Source organism: Phalacrocorax carbo, chromosome 1 (genome assembly GCF_963921805.1).
Source record: "Phalacrocorax carbo chromosome 1, bPhaCar2.1, whole genome shotgun sequence".
NCBI lineage: Eukaryota > Metazoa > Chordata > Aves > Suliformes > Phalacrocoracidae > Phalacrocorax > Phalacrocorax carbo.
The window spans coordinates 191,646,845-191,672,506 of record NC_087513.1 but is presented as its reverse complement, the minus strand read 5'-3'; the positions used below and the strand labels follow the sequence as shown (position 1 = coordinate 191,672,506).

The 25,662-nt window shown below is 41.1% G+C and overlaps 1 protein-coding gene across 4 annotated transcripts in view; it reads right to left on the bottom strand.

Moving 5' to 3' along the window:
• Nucleotides 1-19,895: 19,895 nt before the first annotated feature.
• DCLK1 (doublecortin like kinase 1) overlaps nucleotides 19,896-25,662 on the bottom strand; it is a 256,342-nt gene continuing 250,575 nt past the window's right edge. For 2 of the 4 annotated variants that reach the window (XM_064441011.1, XM_009511333.2), the window contains one exon: nucleotides 19,896-24,844. In XM_064441011.1, coding sequence (XP_064297081.1) covers nucleotides 24,680-24,844 — 165 coding nt within the window. In that variant the 3' untranslated portion in view covers nucleotides 19,896-24,679. The remainder of the gene's footprint in view (nucleotides 24,845-25,662) is intronic. The other 2 variants (XM_064441012.1, XM_009511334.2) reach the window with 1 other exon arrangement.

The following is a 25,662-nucleotide window of genomic DNA, read 5'->3' as shown; positions in this document are numbered from 1 at the left end:
GGTACACACATTCAGAGCTTAAAACTACATTTCAGTAACTGAAGCAATAGCTTCATATCTCAGCTTTAGCATTCAGATCAGTCCCATAACACAATTCTTGTAACAAAAGAATACATTAGCTAAAACGGATGTTCCCTTGCTAATTTTATACTCTTTAAGTGCAGAGGCCTTTCCTTTCCCTGAAACCATGTGTAACCCTTTTAATTTTAGATTAGACCATTTATAGTCTCTGCCCTCAATGCCCAGTATATATTATCAAAAATAAGCATGAAACAAATTACTACAAAACACAGTTTCTTTACTTTTCTGTAAATGGGTTAGAGTTATACCGTAAAAGTGCTGCTACCTTGTGTGACAGACAGTACTTGAGGTTTTCCCTTCTTGTTCACAACTCCTTGACACTCCTATAAGGAGACTAAGCCAGGCGGGATGCCCAGGGAGGGTAGAAATTGCCACCGCCACAGGTCAGCATCCTGAGGATTTGGCCAGCACAAGAGCAGCCACAGCCAGGAGGTGAATCTGCTTGTCCTCAAGCATGGAGACAAAGTGCTGAGGGACAGACAAGTGTCTGACCTCTGACATGATGGGAGGAGCTTTCCTAGGGATCACTGGGCAGTGCTGGCAGCAGCAAAGACAGTCCCAGGGATGACTGAAAATGAGTTGTGAAGAATGGACACCAAGGGAAAAGGGAGAGTTACCTGCACACCTTTGTTATTTCTGTTTGTCTGACCCAACCACTAGGAGTTTTATTACCTGGGAAGGCAGTTAATTACTGTAGCCCAGATGTGAACAAAACCAGGCTCTTCAACATTCAAAAGCCTTTCAGTCAATCAGAGACATTTACTAATAAAAAGGTCTGACAAAGCAAAGCATCTTTGACTAACTGAGCACTGCCTACAACTTGCCACAGTCATCATCTTGTGAGATAAAAAAAGCACTTGACAGTACTCACCCATTTGGCTGCTTCTGCAAACTGCCTGTACCAGCACTAGCGACTTGGCTGCATCTACAGTGATATGGACATGCACCCACCCTTCCCTAAAATAACATTTCCAGGTCTTAGCTCTAACTACTGTTTCTAGATTGAATGAATCTCTGCAATGGCAGTTTAGGATTCAATATAGCAGAGGACAAAGCATCAGCCAACATGTTTAAGGCAGAGCCTTAAAGTTACTTTCTCCACCTATCCCTAAAATTTTGTTTTATGACAGTTTTCAAGCAAAAGTTTCTTAATGGGTAGTTAAATGCAGTATTTCTGGAAAAAATATTTCCATCAAGGAGCTGAGTACAGTGTCCACCGCAAAAAGGCACTTTGTTCACATAAAGATACAAAACCCCCAGTGTTCCTACAGCTGTAGGCTGTGTGGCTTTATGAACCCTAAACCTAACCCCCTAATCACAGCTCGGGACTAAGCCTGAGATCCCCAGCAACATGGGAGGCCCAGATTAGAAAGGTGTAAAAGGAAAATGCTAGTGCAGTGATGTCCTCAACTTGGTATGCCTTTTCCAGCACCAGGGGCTCTTGGAACTGTGGGCTTTGTGGCTCTGTGAACCCTAATCCTAACCCTATTTACAGCTTGGGGCTGAGACTGAGGTCCACAAAGAGAGAGAGCCAAAAAGCCTACAGCTGCAGGGACACTGCAGCTGGAAAAGACATGCCAATGGGCAGTACAATACTGCACCAACATTGCTGCCTCCACACCATTCTAATCTGGGCCACCCATGGTGCTGGGAACTTCAGCCTCAGGCCCAAGATGTAATTCAATTTACAGTTAGGGTTGGGTTTCAGAGACCCACAAAGCCTACAGCTGCAGGCTGACTGTGTCTTGAAAGGCATGCCAAGGTGAGCACAGCACTGCATCAACATTGCTCCCTCAACACCTTTCTAATCTGGACCACCCATGGTGCTCAGGATCTCCACCTCAACCCCAAACTGCAATATAGGGGTAGGGTTAGAGTTAGGGTTCAGAGACCTACAAAGCCCACAGCTGCAAGGACACAGGGGCTGGAAAATGCATGCCAAGTGGAACATGGCACTACCCAACATTGCTGCCTCCACGGCACTGGGACACAGGCTGGAAAAGGCATTCCAAAAGGAGCACAGCACTGCACCCACTTATCTCACCACACCTTAATCCAGGCCACCCATGCTGCTGGGGACCTCAGCCTTAGCCCCAAGCTGCCATTAGTGTTAGGGTTAGGGTTCAGAAACCCATAAAGCCTATATCCACAGGGAAAGTTGAGCTGGAAAAGGCATGCCAAGGGAGCACTGCACTGCACCAACATTGCTCCCTCTTCACGTTTCTAATCTGGGTCAACCATGGTGCTGCAAACTTCTGCCTGTGCCCCAAGATGCAACTAGGGTTAGGGTTAGGGTTACTGTTGAGAGAGCAACAAAGCCTACATCTGTAGGGACACTGGGGCTGGAAAAACATGCCAAGGGGAGCATGACACTGCACCAACAATACTCCCTCCACACCTTTTCATCTGGGCCACCCATGGTGCTGGGGACACCAGCCTCAGCCCCAAGATTACATTATGGTTAGGGTTAGGGTTCAGAGAGCCACAAAGGCTGGAACACCAACATTGCTTGTGCTACATAGCTCCCCAGAACCATGGATGGCCCAGATTAGAAAGGTGTGGAGGGAACAATATTGGTGCAGTACCATGCACCCTTTGGCAGGTCTTTTCCAGTCCCAGTGGTCCTGCAGCTGTAGGCTTTGTGGCTCTCTAAACCCTAAACTTAATTGTAATGGCAGCTTGGGGTTGAGGTTGTGGTCCTCAACACCATCGCTGGCCCAGGTTAGAAAGGTGTGGAGGAAACAATGTTAGTGCAGTACTATGTTACCCTTGACGTGCTTTTTCCTGCCCTAGGGTCCCTGCAGATGTAGGCTTTGTAGTTCTCTGAACCCTAATCCTAACTTTAATCCCAGTGGCAACTTGAGGCTGTGGTTGGTGTCTTCAGCACTATACATGGCCTAGATTAGGAAATTGTGGAGGCAACCGTGTTGGTGCAGTGCCTTGGACCCCTTGGCCTGCCTTTTCCAGACCCAGTTTTCCTGCAGCTGCAGCCTTTGTGGCTTTCTGAACAGTAACTGTAACCTAACACTCACTGTAGACCTAATGGCAGCCTGAGGCTTGGGCTGGGTCCCCAGCACGATGTGTGTCATAGATAAGCAGGGTATGGATGCACCAATTTTGGTGCAATGCTGTGCTCCCCTTGGTATTCCTTTTCCACCCTCAGTGTCCCTGGATCTCTGGGCTTTGTAGCCCTCTCAACCATAACCCTAACCCTAACCCTAACACTAAAGGCGGATTTTTCTTGAGACTTAAGTCCCCAGCACCATGCATGGCCCAGATTGGAAAAATATAGAGGGAGCAATATTGGTGCAGTGCCATACTCCCCTTAGCATGACTTTTCTAGCCCCAGTGTCCATACAGCTTTAGGCTTTCTAGCATTTTGAAACCCATCCCTAACCTTAACCTTATCCCTAATATCAGCTTCTGGCTGAGGCTGATAGGCCCAGCACCATGAGTGGCACAGATTCGAAAGGTGTGTAGGCAGCAATGTTGGTACAGTGCCGTGCTCCCCTTGGCATCCCTTTTAGATGCCCACAGTCTCTGGAGCTGTAGGCTGTGTGGATCTCTGAACTCTAACACTTACGGAGGATTTGCATTCTGTCTGAGGTCCCCAAGACCATGGGTGGCCCAGATTAGAAAGTTGTGGAGAAAGCTATATTAGTACAGTGCCGTGCTCTCCTTGGCCGCCTTTTCCATCCCCAGTGTTCCTGTAACTGTAAGCTTTTTGGCCCTCAGATTATACCAGAAATATCTTTTCCCTTGAATTCTTGTGGCAGCACAATATACCTTCCACACAGAAGTTTACCTTAGACAAAATAGTGTAAGGTTCTTTGAAAAGTTCTAATTTAATTTTTTCTTTTCTTGTTTTTATTGGAGAAGACCAACATGTTATGGACTGGTAGAAGAGCATATACTGTATTTCTCTTTGTGGGGCCAGGATATAAGACATGTTGCGACCTGGTAGGAGTGAGACAAGATTATACAGGAAAATTTTAAAATAATTGCAAAAAGCCATAAAGATATGGGAAATAGCTCCACATTTCAGTAACAGTGCTGTGAGAGTCAGAAATTACTGCAGTATTTGTATAGGAAAGATAAATTCTTTATCAACCCAATCAATGTAATTAAAAAAGACAAAACTGCTGCTGGGCACTTCACTGACGCAAGTTATTGTGTTAACATACACAGGGCTTATTCAGCACACATTTCCTTTCAGAGGTTTGCACACAAAGGTTTTGGTGCCTACCTTTGCCCAGTAAGAAGTGCTGGCAGAAAGGGTTTCAGGACAAGCCCCAAGACCTCAAAGAGTGCCTCCTTTGCCCCTTGTAACCAGGATGTGGTCATGCCTGTCCCACCTGTGAGCAGTAGAGTTATGGTATTGCTGCATGTATTTCCCGTTGCCTTGCTTGTCCTATAGACATGGTACTGTCCCCGATCCCAAAATAGCTCTACTGCTTCCTGTGTCTCTCCCTGGGTTTGTGTGTGCCTTTTTTCAGAGACATCTGGAAAACAAGTAGTCCTACCTGTGTTTTTCCCCTTTTCCATCCATACCACTTCTCTACATTGTTCACTGTGTCTGTTCCCAAAACATTTTTTTCTGCATTTCTTTGCTAGAAGGACCCAATTTACTCTTATTTAATGGACCAGATCTACTTAGGTGCCCACAGTCAGCTCCCTGTCTTGTTGCTTTTTAACATGCATCCCAGGCTGAGGCAGCCAGCAGGTCCTGGCTGCTCCTGTAATGCTGCCTTCCTCATTGGAGCTCTCAAATGAAATTCTAGAATTTAGGCACCTTCTGGTTTAGACTTTTAGTTTTGGGGATTTTTTAGGACTCCTAAAATTCATTAGCAAAGGCAAAACAGAGAGTCAAGGCATGATGAATGTAGCTGAGCAAATGAGTACCCACAGCTTTGGGAAACATTATTTGTTCTGGAGACCTTTGGTTGAGACATATGAATTTCTCACATCATGCTTTTGAAATATTGGCTGACTGAATGCTTAGGAAATCCTGTTAGTGTTTAAATAATCAGCACCAACCACGGAACAATGTTAGTTATTTGTATTTATAACATATCACATCTGAGGGTGCAAAATAATTTTAATCCTGCAGTAAAGCTTTCAGCTATTGGTGGTTTGAACAGGCTCCATTTGATTGTCCACTGAGCCCACAATGCCTGACATCAAGAAATGTGGAGCAATTCTGCCACTGGGAAAATGTTACAGGAACATCATGGAGGAGTTCAGGAGATAAACAGTATAGTGGACCAAAGCAGAGAAGTTGGCAAAGATTATTCCCAAGTAATGCTAGCCTTATAGATGTCTACGTCTGAGCAGATCATGCAGCTAAAGCTTCATCTGACATATTTCATGTGACCTTAGGAGGAGAAGAGTTGTGTCCTGTAAGTGCCTGTTTCTCTGCATCAACTACAATGCAGATTGGACCGGCAGGCTCCGAGGTGGGCACATATGTGGTGCCTCCTTCACTCCCGATCTGTGTTTCTCCGTGCACCTGCCCCATGGAGCAGGCAGCCCTTCCTCGCTGCTGGGCCACAGAGCCTCCCCAGGGATCATCACATGCCTCTACCTCTGGAGACCCCTCATTAAGTCCTCAGAGCGTCAATTTATTTACAGCAACTGCAACTGGTCAGTGCTGCTTCTGCCTGTACCAAAGTCTGACCACCCACAGTGAGGCAGCACAGCTTGGTGCAGGCCTGGACCATACATTTATTCCTTGTGCCCTGCCTCCTGTGGGTCTTTTTTTTTCCCTTAGCCAGGTGACTTCCACTCCCACGCAGGCTATGCTTTAAGCCACTTAATAAATTCACTGTCAACGGTGGAGAAAAACTTGATTCTCTCTTTTCCCAGTTCAACGCTTTCTGCCACGATAATACCTGGGCCGGATGGCTGTTGTTGACACCTGCCAGCGTAGCAGAGAGCCTCTGCCTCGCAGACAGGGAGCTGGAAGGTATTTCTGCCTTTCCTGACCCCTCTGTTAGCTCCCCATGTGGTTCAGATGGGCCTGATCTGTTGGATCCATTGGATGCAGTGGACAAGGTGCAGAAGAGATGGTTTGTCAGGGGCCAGGGTTGGCCCTGCCACAGGCCAGGGAGAGAAATGCCTTGCTGCTGCTGGCTGGTGACCTGATATGTGGGTGCGAGCCAGCTGCACTTCCCTTGTCTCAGGCTAAGAAAAATCACAAACATTCATTTATTCATAATATTCAAACCAGACAACAAAGTCACAAATGTTTATAAAAGATGTAGGCAGAAAAAATAAAAGCAAAAATATGCTTAATCTGTTTATACTAATGTAACATAAGAAAGTTCCCTCATTCCATTATTCAGCAGACTTGCTGTTTACCTCATGATGAGATGACAGTCAGTTTCTGCCTTTGCACATGCCTCTTTTTTGAATAGACAGCTCACCTTTTATAGCCAACGGGCCCTTTGAAACCTTCGAAAGGGTAAAGACTAACTTCATCTTTCACCCCTAAATGCTTATTTTCGTGCCTGAAATAGGAGACAGTCTGCTCACCCTCATAGGCAGAATAAAGGCTGCTTCTCAACCACAGAAATGTTATAGCAACCCCAGTCTGCTATTGTGTTTTACCAGTAATTTATTGGATCAGTTACGGTGTATTAGTAGTTACATTAATAATTAATTATATAGTTATGTTATATAATGATATTATATATTATATACAATATTAATACATAATAATATATTATATATAGTATAACATAATATATAGTATTACATATATAGTGTATACTATATTAAAATATATTATATAATTATAAATTAATTAAAATAGTTAATGAATAACATATTAAGAATGACTAATATTTTAAGGAATAGTACATGATGAGTCACCTGCTGTTCTTAATTGTTGAGTAAAGGACCATGGCTAAATGGTGTCCGAACCTCTTTCCCCCTCCTTTTGCAGCTTGTTGCTGTGACTCAGTGAGGAATGCATCTTTCACTGGACCCTGCGTTCTCCATCATTTTGTACTTAGAAACCTGCATGCTTGTAGGAAGCTAGCTGTATATAATTCATTATTAATCTTCCGACTGATCCTAGATAAGACAGCAATCAATCACAGTGAGGCAGCAATGGGTTTAGGGTGACTGGTCCTGAATCTCTACAGTGAAAGAGGAATCACATACTGTGCATGGATCTCAGAAAGGAATATTAGAATGGGGACATGAATCTCCATATTCTGAGCTTTGAAGGTGCTCATGGATTTAGAAGAAAGAATTGGTTTCATTGGTTACTTGTTTACTTTTGAGGACAATGCTTCAACAACTTAGTTATTTTTCTTTCCTTTGTAACAAAGCCGTATTTTCTTGACACTCATTTAATTATGAGACGGAAGTGGATGCTCTGACCTGTCACACATCAGGAGATCACAAGACGGGGATTGAAGGTCTATTTTTGTTAAAGAACATTAGTGAGGGAAAACAGTCCTTTGCTCAGAGTGGATTAAGGACCAAAATAGCTTTTGTCCACTGCTTCAGATTAGGCATGTAGATCATTTCACACAGTACAGAATGTATAAAAACAGGGACACCAAGGTAAAAGACCTGCCAGGTTACAAAACTTTGAACTGACTTAAATGCTCCCAAGTCTGTGTTCTGTACCTATTGTATCATGCTTCCAAAAAGGAGGCTTTGCTGAAAATCAGGGGAACAATTCTTGTCTAATTAATCCACCAGCTGATCAAAAGGCTAATCAAAAACAAAGTAAGGAGAGGAACAGAGGGAAAAGTTCCGCTTGTTTTCAATTCAACATTATGCAAACAAGCAAACAAACAAATATAAACTGAAAGTCATCAAAATAGCATGTTTAATGTTAAGCTGAAGTGGATGGTAACCTATTGGTAGGAAGGATTTCAAAGACTTGGATACTTGCAGTCTATCATCTGGGAGATAAAAAAGCAGTCATTAATGTTCAAGAACTTGCTTTTGAAGCGCTGGATCATTCACATCCCATATAGCATTTTTTCCGTATAAAAGCAGCTGGAGGCCACTGGAGAAGGATTGATTTACATGGCAGGTCAGCAAAATGATGAAGTGGGCAAATGTATGGTGAGGATAACAGGAGTTTCTTAAATTTTAAGCTCTTATACATAGACAAAAGAGAAGCATGCTGTTTAAGTTGGCAGAACAAACAAAGCTAAGAATGGGAAGAAACCTCAAGTAGGAATGACTCAGCCTATAAACCTGAGGGCTTGGAGGAAAAACAGGGACAAGGGAAACAGACATAAACTTGAATTTAAGGAAGAAAAGATTTAAATTGGATGACAGGAAAAAAACCCACTGACTCAAAAGGTTATTGGGTTAAAGATCAGGTTGCCAAGGGAAATAGTTCAAGATACAATTATCAAAGAATTTAACACTGGAACCAAAGAGCATTGAGAGACTTATAACATTTCTATATGGGGTGGATTCACCCTGATAAAGCCAGTAGCCCAGACTAGACAGAGCTGTGATTCTTTCCAGTCAAATTTCTCATATAGAAACCAGAGTGGAATTCCTTTTACCCATTTCCAGTAAATTAAGCCACATCAGACTTAATCTTTTTTATTTAAATGCTGCAATGTGTCTGTCCTCAGAGTGTTTGTGCTGTGCCCTGGGTTTACAAGGTTATTGCAGGTTACAGCGTTGTCATTTGACACATGCACATCATCAATGGTCAGGGCTGAAGCGCTATTTCTGTAAACAGCAGTGGGCTGGGGCAAAAGAGCTTTCTCATGTAAGTGCCAAAGAACAATGCCAACTTCTGCTGCCATATGGCATGAGGACAAGCAGCAGGGTCAGGATTTCACAGTGTGTTGCCTGGTTTTCTTCCTCAAACTGATGAGTGCTAGCCAAGGAACTGTTCACATAGGCTTGCAAAGCGGTGCCACTTGTGTAGTCAGCCTGTATGGATTTTTTTTAATGAATAATGTTAAAGATGCATGAAATATTCAAGGACTGGGTTTTGTGGTTTCCCCCCACCCCCCCATGACCTTTTTAGCTTCTTCGTCAGGGTCGAATAATAGCTTCTAAGGAAAGCTTGCTGGAAAATCAGTGTTTCTTCTGAGAAGAAAATGAAAATTATGAAATAAGGTAATTTTTTTTTTTCAAAGATATGCACAGGACTCAACTATTGAAGAGCGGCATTCATGGTCACAAAATTTCAGAACAGCACATTTTGTGTTGGAAAGATCAAAATTATACAATTCAACTTAGGACAGAAAGCCTAGGAGCAGCCATTTTCACCCCTAATTTTGGGGTATCAAGACAAAAAACAGGGAAGGCAAAAGGGTACTTTTCTCTCTCTTGAGGAAAAAAGAGGAAGAATAATAGCATCCCTTTAAAATGAGGGATGAAGCAGAGATAGGAGGAAGAAGGGAAGAAGATGAAGGAGCTGTTACTTCCTCTCAGGGCTTTCCTGCCATTCAGCCATATTGCAGGGCAGTGAGAGCAAGTTCTCCAGCTGCAAGTGGGAAAAGGTGACACCACAGCTGCAAGAGCTGCCTCCTGAATGTCCATCACAATGCCCACTGCTCAAAGCAGCATCAAGCCAGCTGTCCACCCGTTCCTTCAGCCACCGACCACAGCCCAGCACCCCTTGTAGAAAGGCAGCCAGATATGACCACCAAGGTGCCCCTTTGGGCAGGAGCACTGCCAGCTCCCATCCATCTTTCTCTGGCACAAGGGCCAACAGCTAATTTAGGCTTCTCTCAGCTACTGAGCTGCTGATTCTCACAATACTTCTAAGTCCTTAATTATCTTTGAGAATTCTGCCTCTTCTCTCCAAATTAGTTGAAATCAGCCAACAGACTCAGAAGCTGTGAAGGGAGGAGTGGGCGAGGAGCGGGCTGATGCGTGGGACACACAGAGAAGAAAATAGGTAAGATTTTAACTAAGAGTATTCTGGCACCCAAACTAATGAATGTTTCTCTGCAGACGCAGGCAAGCAGTGGTATGTTGACAGCTCTGTGGACACAGGAGTCTCATTTGAGTGTAATTTAAGACACACATGAAAGGCAGTACACGTGAGACGGAAGGAAAGTCCTATGGGAGATTTTTCTTCCACATTCGGACCTCAGTTAAGTAGTGAAGTAAGAGTTTGATGCTTGATTTCTGGCTATCCTATTCAATTTTCTGACTAGCCCAAATTTCCATTACCTCATTTACAGTGTAACGCCAATCACTGGAGGGGTAAGTGCAGAGCCCTGGTGTCCCAGGGGAACAGCTGGGTGAGGGAGCGTGGCACAGCAGGCAGCTTGGAACTTGCTGCCTTTTGTGCGTTCACATGGAAATGTGTGGCCAGTTTGCCTCCAAATTCTCATTATTTTGTTTCATGTTTTCACCACATTACTCGTTTCTGTTACCTTTTTCCTCATTAGCTCTCCTGCTACTGTAATAGCTTCTGGAAAAGTGTTTCAGATTTACCCTTTTGCACCGAGCGTGCATCGCCCCTCTGCCCTTTGAGCTTTGCCCAGCCTGGACGCTGGCTGTATCTGAAAGTACTCAGGGTGAATGGGCCCTGAAATCTTTGCCTTTGTCAGATTTCCATTTTTATTTCAGAAATGGGAGAACAAAGAAACACTCTCCTGCTCCTTTCCTTGAACTGGGCAGTGGCACCCAGTTGCTGGGATGGCAGAGAGGGGACAGGGCACAAAGGCTTGAAAATGAGCAAACTTTCAAAGAGGGCCAAGGTGTCCCTGGTCATCACTGTCTCACGTCAGCACTGCATTGAGCTGGCCCCACCTAAACATAGCTTTTCAGGGAGTGGCTCCAGAAGGAGCCTTCAAACTGCCAGACAGGGTATATTCAAACACAAGCTTGGCCAGCCAACTTCTTTTAAGATCAGAGTGATTATGCTGGACAGAATAGAAATTAAAAGGATTTATTAACACACTTCCTCCTGCCTATTGCATCCATGCAGACAGATCCTTTATCTCAGACTTGGCTTCAGCCAACTCCACAGCTTTTTGGTTGTGGCAAACTCTGTCTAGCTCATTTTGTTTCTCCAAGTGCTCTTTCCATCACCCTCGAGCTCGGGCCATGTCTGTTCCTCACTGTTTTCAGCAGTTTCCCCATTTCTGTGGGCTCCAGGGCTTGGCAGAACAGCCTGCACTGCTTCCAGAGGAGCTCGCTGCTACCCCTCCACACAGACCACCAACTCTCTACAGAACACACCATGCAAGCTAAAAATTAACAAATAAACCAGATCTTGGCCATCACATAGGCCTTGGCTGTTCAAACTGACAGCTTATTTTCCCCTTGTTTCTTTGAAGAGCTCTGGTACCTTTGTGCTCTGCTGAAAGGGCATAAAATTGGCTACTAAGCTGATGCTGGGGTCAGAGAGAGGCCATATATTGCTCCTGTGATTTGGGAAAGTTGAAAAGTTTCTGGATACCGATAGTTGCACAGGCTCACCGGAGGCCGCTAGAGCTTTACTTCTAAAAATCTTCATCTGTTTGATGTGTTTCAGGGCTTCCTCCACACCAGCTGCAGTGAAGTCTCCCCTGAGCAGAGCGTAACCCTGTAAAACAGACACAACATCGGAACTGCAGACAGGAGGTTAGAAAAAAAGCAGCTGTCACCTCTTCATTGGCCTAAAAGAAAAATCCATGGGCTTGGGGATCAAGTGGAAAACATGAAGTTTAATCCTTCCAAGTGGGGAGCTGGGACAGCCAGCTCCTGCCCCCATGCTGGCACGGTCTGCGCAAGCCAGCTTCCTGCTCTTCCTCTTGGTGGCATTGCACCTCACCACCACTGCACCATTTGCACACTTGTGCAGTGTGAAGTACTCTGCAGCCAGAGCAGCCGGATATCCCCCTCCAGCTCCGCCAAACCTTTTAGACCGTGAGTCACTGAAATCCTGCAGTCTGGAAACTTTTGCTTGGTTCACGGCATGTCAGGTTTCTGTGATCTCCTTTCCAGCTCATCACCCTTCAATGCATATGTTCTCTTGTTTTGTGAACTGCTGGTCTCTAGGAATTTCAGTGCCACATGGTTATTCGTGGTTTGGCTTTCTCCATCTATCAATTTATATATATTTTTATATATATATATATGTATATGTATACCAGTCTCTATCCCACTCCAGCTCCTAAGACTGAGTTCTCAGCCTCTCTCAGGGTTTTACCAGTGGCCTCAGGGCAGAACAAGCCAGTTTCTGCCAGTCGGCATTCCCATACAGGCGCACAGCCAGTCATTAAAGCTTTCTGATGGCCTCAGAATATTTCCACCTATGGCAGTTATGGTACCATCAACCTCAAGTTGCAGGCAGGAACCTGCAAGTCTCCTTTCCAAGTATAGCTGCTGTAAGGGGTAAAGGTTGACATTTTAATGGCAACCACTGCATATTTTACACAAATTAGGCTACGTGAGTACATTAATACATGCAGTCAGTGAGTTAGCTACTTAACTGATCCATTTGGGTGAAATGGGAAACACTGCAGGGAACAAGGAACAGTTTCTCCTGACATGTAAAGTGAAGAGGATGATACTTGCTTACCCATTACAGACCCACATTTAGAAGAAAATATTATAATTAATTACCCACAGGTGTTTTCTTGGCCACAAGAAAAACACCAAAGGGAGAAGTCCACAGTTTTCAAAAAATGAACACAGAGACAACATGAAATTTTTCTGCTACACACTGGTGAAGGAAGGATGGTGCTCTTCACTGATACACAGAAAATTGGAACTATATTGGTGAAAAAATCAGGATTTTCTCCTCCAGCCAGTGGAAGGGACCACTTCTGCAGGAGAGTGATTGCACATCTTTCGGGGCACTTCAACCCAGCACTTCAGTAAACAACCAAATTGCTGTGCCATTGCAGCAAGACTGTCGTCTACAACACTCTTCCTCCCTTAGTGTTGTGGCTCTCAGCACAGGGGGAACAGCTTGCCAGGCCACTGTGCTTCAGTTCCAGCTCTGCAGCTGCAAAGTCTGCAGGTAGAGAGGGCCCATGGGGCTCTGCAGCCTTCAGTAATTAGGCATGCAATAAGAAAATGGTTTAAAAGAATTTTTAACAAAAGAAATATAGGCCAAAATATCTTCCTTGGCTGCAGTTTAATTCAGAGTCACCTGGTCAAAAATGAGATATTTCATATTCTTAAGGAAAAAACGGAACTGACAAATTCATTACTTAATCAGGCTAATCTAGTAAATTAAGAGGTAATTCTGAACAAATCATGAAAACTCTCTAGTGGCATATTAATTATGACTTTCTTTTCAGCTATTAAGAAAGGAGGATTATGGATGTGCCCAAGAATAAAGAGAGATCTATTTTCAGGGTCAGTGGATTTATCTTTTCAGGGATCTAACAGCAAAGAATAAATTGATTTCTCTCTATGCAGGTGATTTCAGAAGCCTTGGACACAGCAATGTCTTTTTTTTACTACATTGCATAATTAAACTTGATATATTTCAAAGTTCAGCATCTATTCAAATACATATAAATTCATGGTTTTGATGAAAAATCCAGCAACCTCTGGTAACAAGCAGCTGTCTCAGTGCTAAGAGTTTAACTTCCTAATTGTAACATCATTCATTAAATTTGCTACTGATGTATTTTCTTCCTTACCTAGAGCTAGTATAAAAAGATACCAATTTGGGGAATACCCTGGAACATTTTAGTACAAGAGATTTGACTATGGGGCAATTGCACATAAAATAACAATACCAAGCTCCATGTTACATGCAGGGAAATAAATACTGAATTACCAAGGTTTCTATCCAAGTGATTTCTCTGCCTGGAGTGCAATATGTCCGTACTTCAGAATGAGCAGCTGGACATAATCTAGATCCTATCTTCCTTATCTGCCTGTTGCCCAAAGAGAAGAAACATAATAAGATTTGGAAAGTTCTTTGATGTAATGCTGTTAATCTCCCCCTCTCCTTTTTTTTAAAATGTGTTCAAAGTCTTATTTCCCTGAACATAACAGAAACAAATAATAGGAGACAAGTTTGAGTTTGGAACAAGTTTCCTGTTTAGAAAAAGAAAAACAAAATCCAAAACCCAAATCCATCTGCTTTCCAGTGAAGACTCGGTTATGACCATTTTCTACTGATTTGCAAGCTGCCTACAGAGTCTCCGTTGGCTGCCTGATGTCTGGCACGTGCTCACAGCTTGTACAGAGGCAACAAACCAGCACCCAAATAGCTGAATTTTTCAGTCCCTTGCAGAAGTGTGTCTTTCATGATTATCATTGGCTCAAGTATCTTCCAAAAAGAGGATTTCACTGGCCTTCATTTACCCAGGCTACATGGTGTTTAAGGCTTCAGTTTTTACCTTGTCGGAAGTTGCTGGTGATCACATAGTGCTGAGGACCCTCATGGCTGCTGGCGTTTTCTGGCAGAGGCCAGTGGTACAAAGCCTGCCTGCTGGTGTGCAATGCACCAGGGTTTAGTTTCCCACCTCCACTATGACAAATGGAAAACATTGCCTAGCCAGCGCACCTCTGGGGCAGAGCAAAAAGGCTATGACCCGGGCAGCATCTAGACTTAAGGTTTCCAGCAACTGCCTTTTCCCATTTTGAAGGTTAAGTGGCCACAAATAATAAAGCTGCATGTCATTTATCACCTTGGGGCAAATGACTGCAAGATGGAGTCTGTGTGTGTCTTCCATCATTGTCCTTTAGAAAGCACTGGAAAAATCTAAAGCGTATAGGCAATCTGAAGGCAATACATGGTGCCTCCTCTCCATGTAGTCCCAGTTTTACCGAGCGTTATGTGATGTTTAAACATAAATGGTCATGTCTCAACTTCCTCCAAGTCCTTCTTCTTTTGTTACTGTAATTTTTTTTTTCACATCACCCCATTCTTTTAGTTTATTCAAAATAAAAATGCTTTGAAAGATCCAGATATAAATAAAACAGTGTAGAACTTGATCCCAACAGACACAATACATTTTTTGAACCTTACCCCTTACTCTCATTTACACTTTAAGCCACCACTGCTGTTGAAAGTAGTCCCATCTTCCCACTGCAGCAGTCACTTTCTCATACCCTTTTACCTTGCATACTGGTTTATCAGAGCAATGAACAGAACCAGATGATTAATGCAGGTTAAAATGTCTTTATTCCCCTGGAGCAGTTTCCCTGATCTGTTTTACCACGTAGACGTACAACATTTGCACTTCACGAGAGAAGGGGAGTGTAGGAAATGAGTGGCCTGGAGAGGCTGGAGGTGTGTGAAAGGGGGCAGAGAAGAAGGGGGCTGTTTTGTCTGAAGACAATGCAGGTTCATGAAGGTTTATGGTGTTCATGAATCATTAGCCTTCATTTCAGGATGCCAAAAACTTGTGCTGCCAGTACGATGAAGGACACACTCTTTGGGAAGACAAAGTCCAAAAGAGAAATTACCACATGCCTGTAACCCTGTTGTCAGTTTATAATCTCTGTGAAAATGGAAATTCATCTTCTAGAAAGACTGACTACTAGTCTTTAGTTTTGCAGCTATTTCCTGCATCAAGAATCATTCCATGAACCAGCTGTTAAACAGAAACTATTAACTTGTAAATGAGAGTAGGATAAAATACATGCTTTTATCAACATAGATAAAATAGCACTTTTTCTGCCTTTCAGCAAAAATAATCAGAGAGCCCTGGTGGGATCTCATATTACTCAGATTCCTTATTTGTAGCTTTTACACTCCAGCATACTAGCTGATAATGTATGAAGTATGAAATTAAAACTAAGTCAATTGTCAGAACAAATGAAAAAGTACACTCTGCAGTGCATTATCCTCTGGTCTTTTATTGTATTTCTTCATTCACCTGCTAATTCCCAAAATCCAGCCATTTACAATGAAACTTCCTGTCATTAGTGGGGTTTAGCAGGCTTCCACTGTAAAATAGTATTCACGTTTCTCATGACAGTTGGTATATATAGTGTTGAAGGGCACCAGATACAAAGGCTGTCAGTCCACAACTATATTTGATTTCCACACACTTATCCATACTCACCTCCTGTGCTGGGAAATTAACACACGAAGTGCAAATTTTTTGAATAGTTGCTTCTTTTTTTATAATCATGCTTATCAAGACTCACTTTGGTGCAGAGGTTTATGTGGGAAAACTAGGATGTGGCTGCATGACTAATTTTTAAAGCCTGTGCACAGCTTCTCAGGAATGCAGCTGGATGTAACTCCTTAGTGGTTTGCTTGTGATGACTGAATTGAAATATACTGTAATGCTTCTCTGCTCAAGAAACATGAGCTTGTTAGAAGTTGAGACTAGAGCTGAAGTGATTTGTCCTTTTCTACTCTTTTATTACCATTTTAGAGCAAATATTTTACATAAAATCAAGCATCAACTTAAAAACTTAGCTTGTAAATTATGGTGATAATATCAGATTTCATTCCTGTTCATTTACATTTATTAGCATAAATGGCAGGATTTGATAAATGCCATTTAGCTTCCCTCCTAATTTTTGCAGCAATATGTATCAACTAGAAATTATTTAATTAGTACCTTGAAAATTAAAGATTCATCTATGCCATCCAAACCACATAGCAGTTTCTAAGTTCCTTACGTTTCAAAAGAAATTTAAAAATTTTCTAAATCTAAATAATTTAGAAACTTGTTTAAAAGCCACCACTTCCTTAGGTAGCTTTTTAGTATGCATGAGAAAAGTGCTATTTAATTTCACACTCAACTAATCCTTTAACAATTTTCTTTCAGGCAGAATATAAAAGGTTATCATTAATTCCTTAATAAAATAAAAAATAAGTTATAGTGGATATGCCTTTAACCTTGGACCAGTTTGAGTAATTTTTTTCCCTTACCTAAGACACCAAAGATCAGCACAAATGGCATGTGATAAACTGGCCTCTGGGACTTACTCAAGAGTCCTCCTCCTTCCTTTTTTCACATCAGCCCTCTCTAGAAATGCCTGTCCTGAATTACTTCTGGTTTTAGCATCAGCCAGTCAATTTGATTCCTCCCAACTATCACTGGCAGAAGTTGTCAAGATTTGATGTTACCCACCTTAAATTTTAACTCCCTTTTACACCGAAGTAATTCCACAAAGAATACACACTTAGCTAAGATTCATGACGAACACCAAATTGTCGAGGTTCATATCTTAAAGGTTTACTTGCCTTTTTCTTATGTGCTTAGATTTGCTGAAGAGAAAAAGATCTATTCTCCTCTTTTGCAAGATACAGCATCAGAAATTGCCTTGGACATACAATCCATTGCATTTATAACTTGCAAATAATCCTCTCTCAATTTACGCCTTATCAGTTCTCAAACGCTCACCATATTGAGGACCCCAGCATCAATAGCTGTGGGCGTTCTGTTTGAAAGGAAAATAAATTTGTAGGTACTGTTATTCATGTAAGACCCTTATGGTCTTATTAGGAGATGTTGAAGCATTCCAGGCACCTAATGGAGATGCGTAGGTAAAAAAAGTAATTTCCTCTGAATGGCAATAGTGGTGATGATGGTAGTAGTAGTAGCAGTAACAGTCATAGGAGTCATGTCAGCTCTTCTTGAGGGTAACTCTAGTCAAGTAAGCTAGGCTTCACCTCACTGCTTTTTTCTCCAGACACTTAAAATTAGATATGTATTAATAACTTTCATCACTATAGCTTTAAACTCTGTTAGGAACATAGAAATACAAGATATCTTCTGGGTTTCTGAGTCTAATGTCTTCCTATACCAGGAAGTGGATGCTAGAAGATATCACATATCAGAAACACCTCAGGAAGAAAATTTCTCGTCAACAGATCAAGTTCCACCTGAAAATCAATTGGCATTTCTCAGCTCCAATGATTCTATTGGGATAAAATAAGAAATCCTTTAAAATCTGTTTGATCAGTTGGTCAGAAACCATCTTCCAAACACCAGTCTAAATTTGCCATGGCTAATTTCTACCTATATACTTTTTTCTAGCTCTGCTATTTAGCATAAACAGTTATTTTCCCATCCTGATCTTTATTCTTGGCTTGACAAAATGTACAGTACTGCTGGTGGTGCAGCTAGACCATTCTGTAGGTGCTGGGTACCTGGGCAGGCAGATGCCAAGAAATGGCACAACTCTGTCCAGTGTCCCCTCCCCACCCACTCAGGTAGGCTGAACACTTTTGGAAATGACTGAGCTCTGTGGTTCATGACTCAAGTCAATCACAAAGAAGGATTAGGAAGACATCTCCACTACAAGTGTGTCATTCCGTGAACTCTTTATTTCATCGATGTTTTGTTCCTTCCTCTGGCCACAGCTGCAGAAAACTGCAGTTAATATGAAGCCTCAGTAAGGCAGCTCAATTCTTGCTGAAGCTGTTTGGCATGGGCTTTCCATGTATATATGCAGACAAGTATAAAACGCATAGACATCACTTCTTGAAAGCTGTCATGTCCCAAAAGGACCCATTAAGGCAGAAGCATGGTGACTTGGTATTAAAAAAAGCATTAATTTACAGTCATTTTTTAAACACCTAATTTCCCCACTAGCCTGTATGTAACACTACTTCAAACAGCTACACACGGTCTCATTTAGTGAATATATGAGGAAGAGGTCTGCATTATGTTTGCTAAAAGAACTAGGGTTTCAATTCCATCTGCCACTGGGTGTGTTTGATTTGTATATTAATTATGCCTGTTTGTAGCTGTAAATTTGCTCCAGATTAGTAGCTGATTGGCTCCGCACATGGATCCATTACATTGAGTGGCTCCCTTGCACTTTCATAGTTTTCAAATGATTCCATACTTATGCTTTTTAAACTGCTTTTAATACCTCTCTTATTCATTGTAAGTGTTCAACCCTCTCCTATTCAGACATTTTTTTTCCACTTAAGAGAAAACATATTCCTTTGGTTCTTCTCTTCGAGGACCCTTTTGGTTGGTGTAATGTGAGCTTTGTCCATGGTGCTGCTCCAAAATACAAGACGAAACTGCTTCTTCTCCCAGTCTTACAGGTAAATTCAGCATATTCACGTTTAGCATTTGCTATGTGGAATGACTTAAACTAATGGGTTTAGGAATTACATAAGCCCTCAGCAGGGTATATACACATACCCGTTACTGTACAAACTTTAAATGCCTGTCACATTGAAATAAAACTCTCCCACATGTGGAATACTTTTGCTCTTGATCAAGTTTTCTCGGAGTTTTCTCCCTGGTTTTCAAAATGCCCAAAAGTTCTGAGCTGTCACCTTTGCAGTTAAGACCTGTGAGACATGCCTGAAAATGTAACACATCTGAAATGAGCTGCGCAAAACGGCCTTTGTCGAAGCCGCTCCCGTTTGTGTGTGTGTATGTGTGAATGTTTGTGTACACTTCGAAAATAAATGTCGAAGAGGTCAAGCTGATTTCCCTCATATTTTAGGAAAAGAATCACTCTGAGCTGAAAAATTGTATGCCAAGTTTCTGCCTGAAGCAAATTTTTACGATCAAATTAAAAACCTTTGAGACTAAGAGTTTATAATGGAAATAATGGAACTAACACAGCCTTAACCATGGCAGCACTAGCAGGCACTGCAATAACATTAGGAAAGCTCTCCCTGCCCACAATCTAAACTAAATAAAAAAGATGCCATTTTCTAACATATACCCCAGGCTAGCAAATAACAATGATTTAATGTACTTGCCCTGTGGTAATACAGTAGCACTGCAAACCTCTGAGCCAATTTTTCTTTTCTTTTTCTTTTTTTTTCTTTTTAAACATATATGCCCCATAGGGAAAGGATTGCAATTTAGCTCTTATTTGTGGATATATCGCTTTCATTTCAACAATTCTTGAAAGCCTTCCTGCTGCCACACACTACTGTATGCGAGCACCCAACTGAATAAAGACCCACCAGGCTTTTTCAGGAGTTTATTCACAGGTTTGGCTTTGCTTATTGTAGTATGCACCACATTTAAATTGGATGAGGGCTACTGTAAAGCAATAACATTGTCAATGACTGGAATCTCACCTTCCCCTCTAACAGTCTGAAGCAAATTAATGTATTGGTTGTTCATTAACAAGTAAACAGTTTCTGCTACAATGTCAAGGAAAAAGAATGTGTTCATTAATATGAACAATCTTCATCTACAAAGATGATTTACACAATGCATGTCATGAGATAGCTTTCCCCTAACTAGTACACTACCAAACTGAAAAGCTGATTCTTAGGACTTTCTTGAAATTACAATATTGTTTGTTTACCAATAAGAAAGACAGTCTCAGTCACCTATGCCACCATTGTAAGCTCTATAGTAAGTACTTAAAAAAAAGAGAGAGATTTCTGGAATCACTTGTGGAATTAATAAAATTGATAACTACAGACTTACACTGCATCAATGATACATATTATTCCTGTGATAAGTTAAGCTAAAAATAAGATTAATTTGGTTATAGAAATTCCTTAAACAACAACACTTAAATTATTTCAAACTTGAAATTTTTCAAGAATTTTCTGAAAAAATCAGCAAACACTGGCTAAAAAAGCAAAGCAGTTTGGATACACCAATGTAATCAGCATGCCTAGTGCTTTTCTGTTAACCCTCTGAGTAGAACCATAGCATTCTGGATTTTTTGTACATTAATGCTACGAAAACTGTAACTTACAGAAATATTAATTTATATGTCATGACTTAATAAATTATGTTCTAAATATATTTGAGCTAGGCACCTCATCTAGTGGGTGATTCATCCATCCTAGAATTTTAATTATCTACTAGAGAAGCCAGTCTCTAGCAACTATAAGGGAAGTTTAGATGATTGCCCTAGATTAGATGCTTAACTCTTAGATGGATACATCTAGATGAGACAACGCCCAGCTCAGTACCATTTAACTAATCCTGTGCTATCACCTATCAGTACTACATTTTCACATCAAAGTTTGCTTACTGCACATAAGTTCAGTAGAATATTGCACTTAGGTTGGAGTCCACGTTAACTCCACTTAGATTTAATTGCGAGGAATTAAGCTGGAAGTGACCCTGTTCTACTCTCCTGTTAACACTAAGATCAGACTGACAGGCATCTCCAGAGACCAAATATTAGATGACCTGAATCACCCTTTTGAAGTGCTTCTCTCCATCTCCTTGGTGATAGACAGTGCCTACCATGACCGCCATCCGTCTCAGCTAACTACATAGGCTTGGTGGGAGGAAGTTAGCCTTGTATATGTAATAAGCATTAAAAAAAAAATGTTGCCACATTTAGCACCAATACGATTCAATGATTCAAAAGGAAATGAAGAAAGAAGTCAGGCAGACTGGTATGTATTACAGTAAAATGACCACAGTGTGCTATGTGCTCTCCCAGATTATCACATTAGAAATAGTCTGTTATCTTTGATTTTTTTTTTCACTGGCGTTTCAAGTATTTTTAGGGCCACATATTCTGTCTTCACTTACCCTCAAGAATTCAGAGGTTAGACAAGAAAAGGGGTAGTCGCTGCCAAACAAGGCTGAACCATTATTATTTCCATGAAACCATACATATATACACATATATATGGTTATATTTAAAAATATATATGGATATATTTAAAACCATGATGGAAACCACTTTTAAAACAGTTTAAATATTAAGATACCTTCCCCTGAATCCTAAAAAGAGGCTATCAGCGATTTGAAACCCAATCTCTCACAGGTCTAAAAATAACTTAAAATAAATATTTTTATAGTTATGTTCATAAAACATGAACCAAAGATCAGAAACATATAAAACGCTGGGGATGAGTAGGAATTTCAGGATCTAGGATTATTTTTACATACATTTTAAGTAGTACAAGATGGTATAAGATGAAGCAGCCAAACATCTTATTTTAATGATAACCCTGTATTCCAAAGCAAAGCAAAGGTGATAGGAAAATCCCAGACAGGTTTTTGAATAATATTTCTCATGCATAAGGTGAAACATATTTTCATATATTTTTTTTTCCTCCTGAATTCTCTCTCTAATTAAGAAGAATGAACATCAGCCTTTGCTTTAAGACTGCCAAATTTTCCCAATAGTCAAGGAGCACATGGTATTAATGGACCCTTTTTTATTACCAAATGTATGTCTTGCATTTACATGGTTGAGTTGTATCTCTTCTAAAGGGGAGGCTGTGCTAGGATGTGGGAAGGGCAATGCTGGAAAAACATGTGCCAGATCCTGATTTACTGTAAATTGATGTAGGTAAGCGTCAAGGGGGGATTTACCTTGGCTAAGGGTTTGGTCCCATGGAAAAATAATCCCTGTCCTATCCAAATATTTTCAAACTAGAGCCTTTAACATCACAACGGTGGTGGCTGTGCCCTTTCTACCAAGGGTCTGCTCTCTGCAGAGACTCTAGGTTGGATGGGCATAGTCAAGGATCTGCCATGGATGTAGCCTTTTCCAAAACCCTAAAATCTAAGAACTTTGTGCAGCAGTTCCTTTATCCTTTAATCTCTTGCCCCTCTGGAGTTCTCCAGCAAGACACCTATTTGCTCCACTTGGGTTCCAAACAAAGTAACTGAGGCCATGCACAGGCCTTCTGCCCTTATGTTCAGAGATAAGAGTCTCCTGATGGTTTAGGGTGAGATTCATTCTACTAAACTTATGATCTCAAGTTTGGTGTCAGATGTAAGCTTCCGCCAGCAGTTCCTTTTACAGTCAATGGAGTGAGAGCAATAGGTGAATCAAAACGTAAGTCCTAAAATGCATGCCCATGATAGATGAGATGAAGCAAACCTGGAAATGCTTCTCTCTCTGTATTACCAAGGAAGTCTGGAGATCTAGTTTTGACTGTCTCAATTCTAGATTATTAACAGTGGGTGAAATTAACTGCATTCTGTATGAAATACTTGTACTACTTGTGTGAAGACTCACAAGAGTAAGTTCCTGTATTTGAAATCTTCAGAGCTTTTAATATATGAATTTTCATGACTGAGACAATGAGAGATGTATTTTCAAGGATGAAGAAATAAAACAATTTCAAGATTTCTTGAAATACAGTTCAACTGATACCTCCAACTAGAAAAGCAAAAAAAGCAAAAGAGGATTACACTAGCTCCAACAAGCTGCAGGTACGCATCCGCTGCCACAGCTGCTTGTAGGGACAGTTCCATGAGCAAACACGGCTCAGAATGGAAATGGCACTGTGGGCATCTTGCCCTGTTCCTCCAAAAATTATTTATACTTCCCAGTAAGATTAGAAAAATCTGCATATCATTTTGGGCACCATATTAATATTTCTTGCTGTGAGATATGAAAGAAAAAGGGAGGGAGAAAGAAAGAGAGAAAAAGGGCAAGGAGAGAGAGGAAACCACATTTATGTGACTTTTCAAAAACACTGTGAGAAAATTTTAACTTTAGAGGAGAAAACTTCCATTTTATATGAGTAATAAGAGAAAGTATAAATTTCATAATGCTGTTTTTTATTTTAGAATAGGATTTTTGGAAGTTGCCTTTTTCATTCATGTGAAATTCCAAGCGATTTTATTTTATAATAACTTTTCTTTCAGATTATCATCTCTGAAGCAAATGTCTACAAAGCGTAATATTTCTGTGGAAGCCAACTTTAGGATAATGGTTAAATAAAATGCCATAATGCTGTGTTGAGGTTTTAACAAACCAGAAATATATACACTCTGTGTAAATGCCCATTTTATTAAATATTACAAGTAGAACTGGTGAATCATTTTTAGTTTCTCCATTCTACAACAAAACTTCTGCTAATTCAGTTTAGGCATTGCATATATATTAAATGACTTGTATTTTCCCGAATTTAGAAATACTCTAGCTCTTTTAAGAGTAATTCTCATAAATGTTAATCTTTAAAAGTTACTTTCCTGGGATAATCAGGTCATGCTGAGAGGATGCCTGTACATTTCTGAATGAGAGGCAAAGGAACCAGGAACTTCTCAACTAGATCATTACATACCATTACATGACAGAATATGTCCTCAAGCCATTTCCCAAGACTCTGCATTGTCATTAGCAGCAAACGATATGGAAGCAACCTTTTGTGGCCATCATCATGTCATCTTCTGTAAACTATGAGGCCGCCCTAAACTGAATTTCCCATTTAGCCTGCATAATACCCTCCAACAACAGTCACTCCCTGTGGAAGCATGATGCAGGTTTAGAACGAGCTGCTGTAAAAGATACTGTTTGTTTAATTGCATTTTCATTTTTAAAGCCTATATCTGTAACCCCTTAGCAAAGGTGCATTTGATACTGTTTTGGCCAGAAACAGGCAAGGAACTTTAGGGTACTGTAAAAGATATGTGCGTATAAAAGCAAAAAAGCCAGAATAAAGCCCTAATATGGGCTGTTAAGATTTAAGGTGATTGTTTACTCAGAGGGTTAACAAGTGCTAAAATTACATACTGCAGTTCCTAGCTTCACTGATGAAAACATTCACTGCTTCTATCTTTAAATAAAAAAAGCAAAATAGCCTTAACCCTTTGAGGATCATATTAGCAGCAAGTTGCAATCTAAACAGAGACAAGTATTTCAATCAATTAGGAAATTACTCGTACAAAGATTCCGTGAGCACCCTTTTGTGTTCCACCACGCCAGCGTTTACTGCTGGATAGATCAGCTGTAATCACTTCACACAGGTCTGAAGGATTTTCAGGGTCTCAAAGGGTTAAAGCCAAGACTTTTGAGTAAAAGTGTTTTATTAAAAGGGTGAGTTAGGTGAGCGAACAGTCTCGGATGAACTTGGTGAATAGTCTTCCGATTCGGAGTTGAGTTCAGGTGGAGCTTGCTGTGCCTTATAACGTCCCCTCACATCCTGGTTGCGTCTTCGTCGGAAAACCTGCCTCTCCTTATCAAGAGCGGTGGTCTGGCAGGGGCATAAAATAAGAATAAATGAAATTAGGCTGTGTGTGAAATGCAAAGCTAATGAAAACCATGAGGTTTTTGTGGCCTGCAAATACCAGGGTTAATAAATGTTCAGACCAAATTAAACCTGTTCTGTCTCAGTCAGGTCTGAAAGGTTTAGCCCACAGTATAGCTAAATGCTTTAAAAAGTGCATTTCCCAAACCTTAAGAGGTAGCGTGACATCATCAAGCAGATACAGTACCATATATATGGATGCCATATGTTCTACTTCTGGATGCTATTAATTTCATCCTTTAATAGATTCAAATTTCAAGCCAAATACCAACTGACCTTCCCCCAACCCTTCTCAAAGTATAAATCTGTTTCTACAGGCAAAGCAGAGATGTACGCTTGTCTTTGATTTGACCTAATGAAGGCGGATACACACTCACCCATGTTCAAGTCAGTGCAATCGGCTAACAAAGATGGATTGTGATGAAGTTGTCAGACAGAGAGAAAAACAAACACCAAAGGGAGCTAGGCCAGCTCTTTGACACCTCCTCATGCTGCTCAATGGATGTTCTTAGGGAGAACGCTGAAGCGCTCTGACAGAAAGACCCGTTTAGCCTGACCACCCTGTCTCCTCCTGTTAACCAAGGTCTATCAAATTAAATACTCTGCTAACTTTATCTAGGTCTACCTGGAGTATCTATAAATGGGGAATAAGAACATTTCCTTGATGGGCTTTATGTTTTGATCAGTTTCTGCCACTATTGAGAACGCAAGTCTTAATAAGATTGCTGTGAGTTCTAGCCACATCCTTTCTTCTGCTTTGTCTG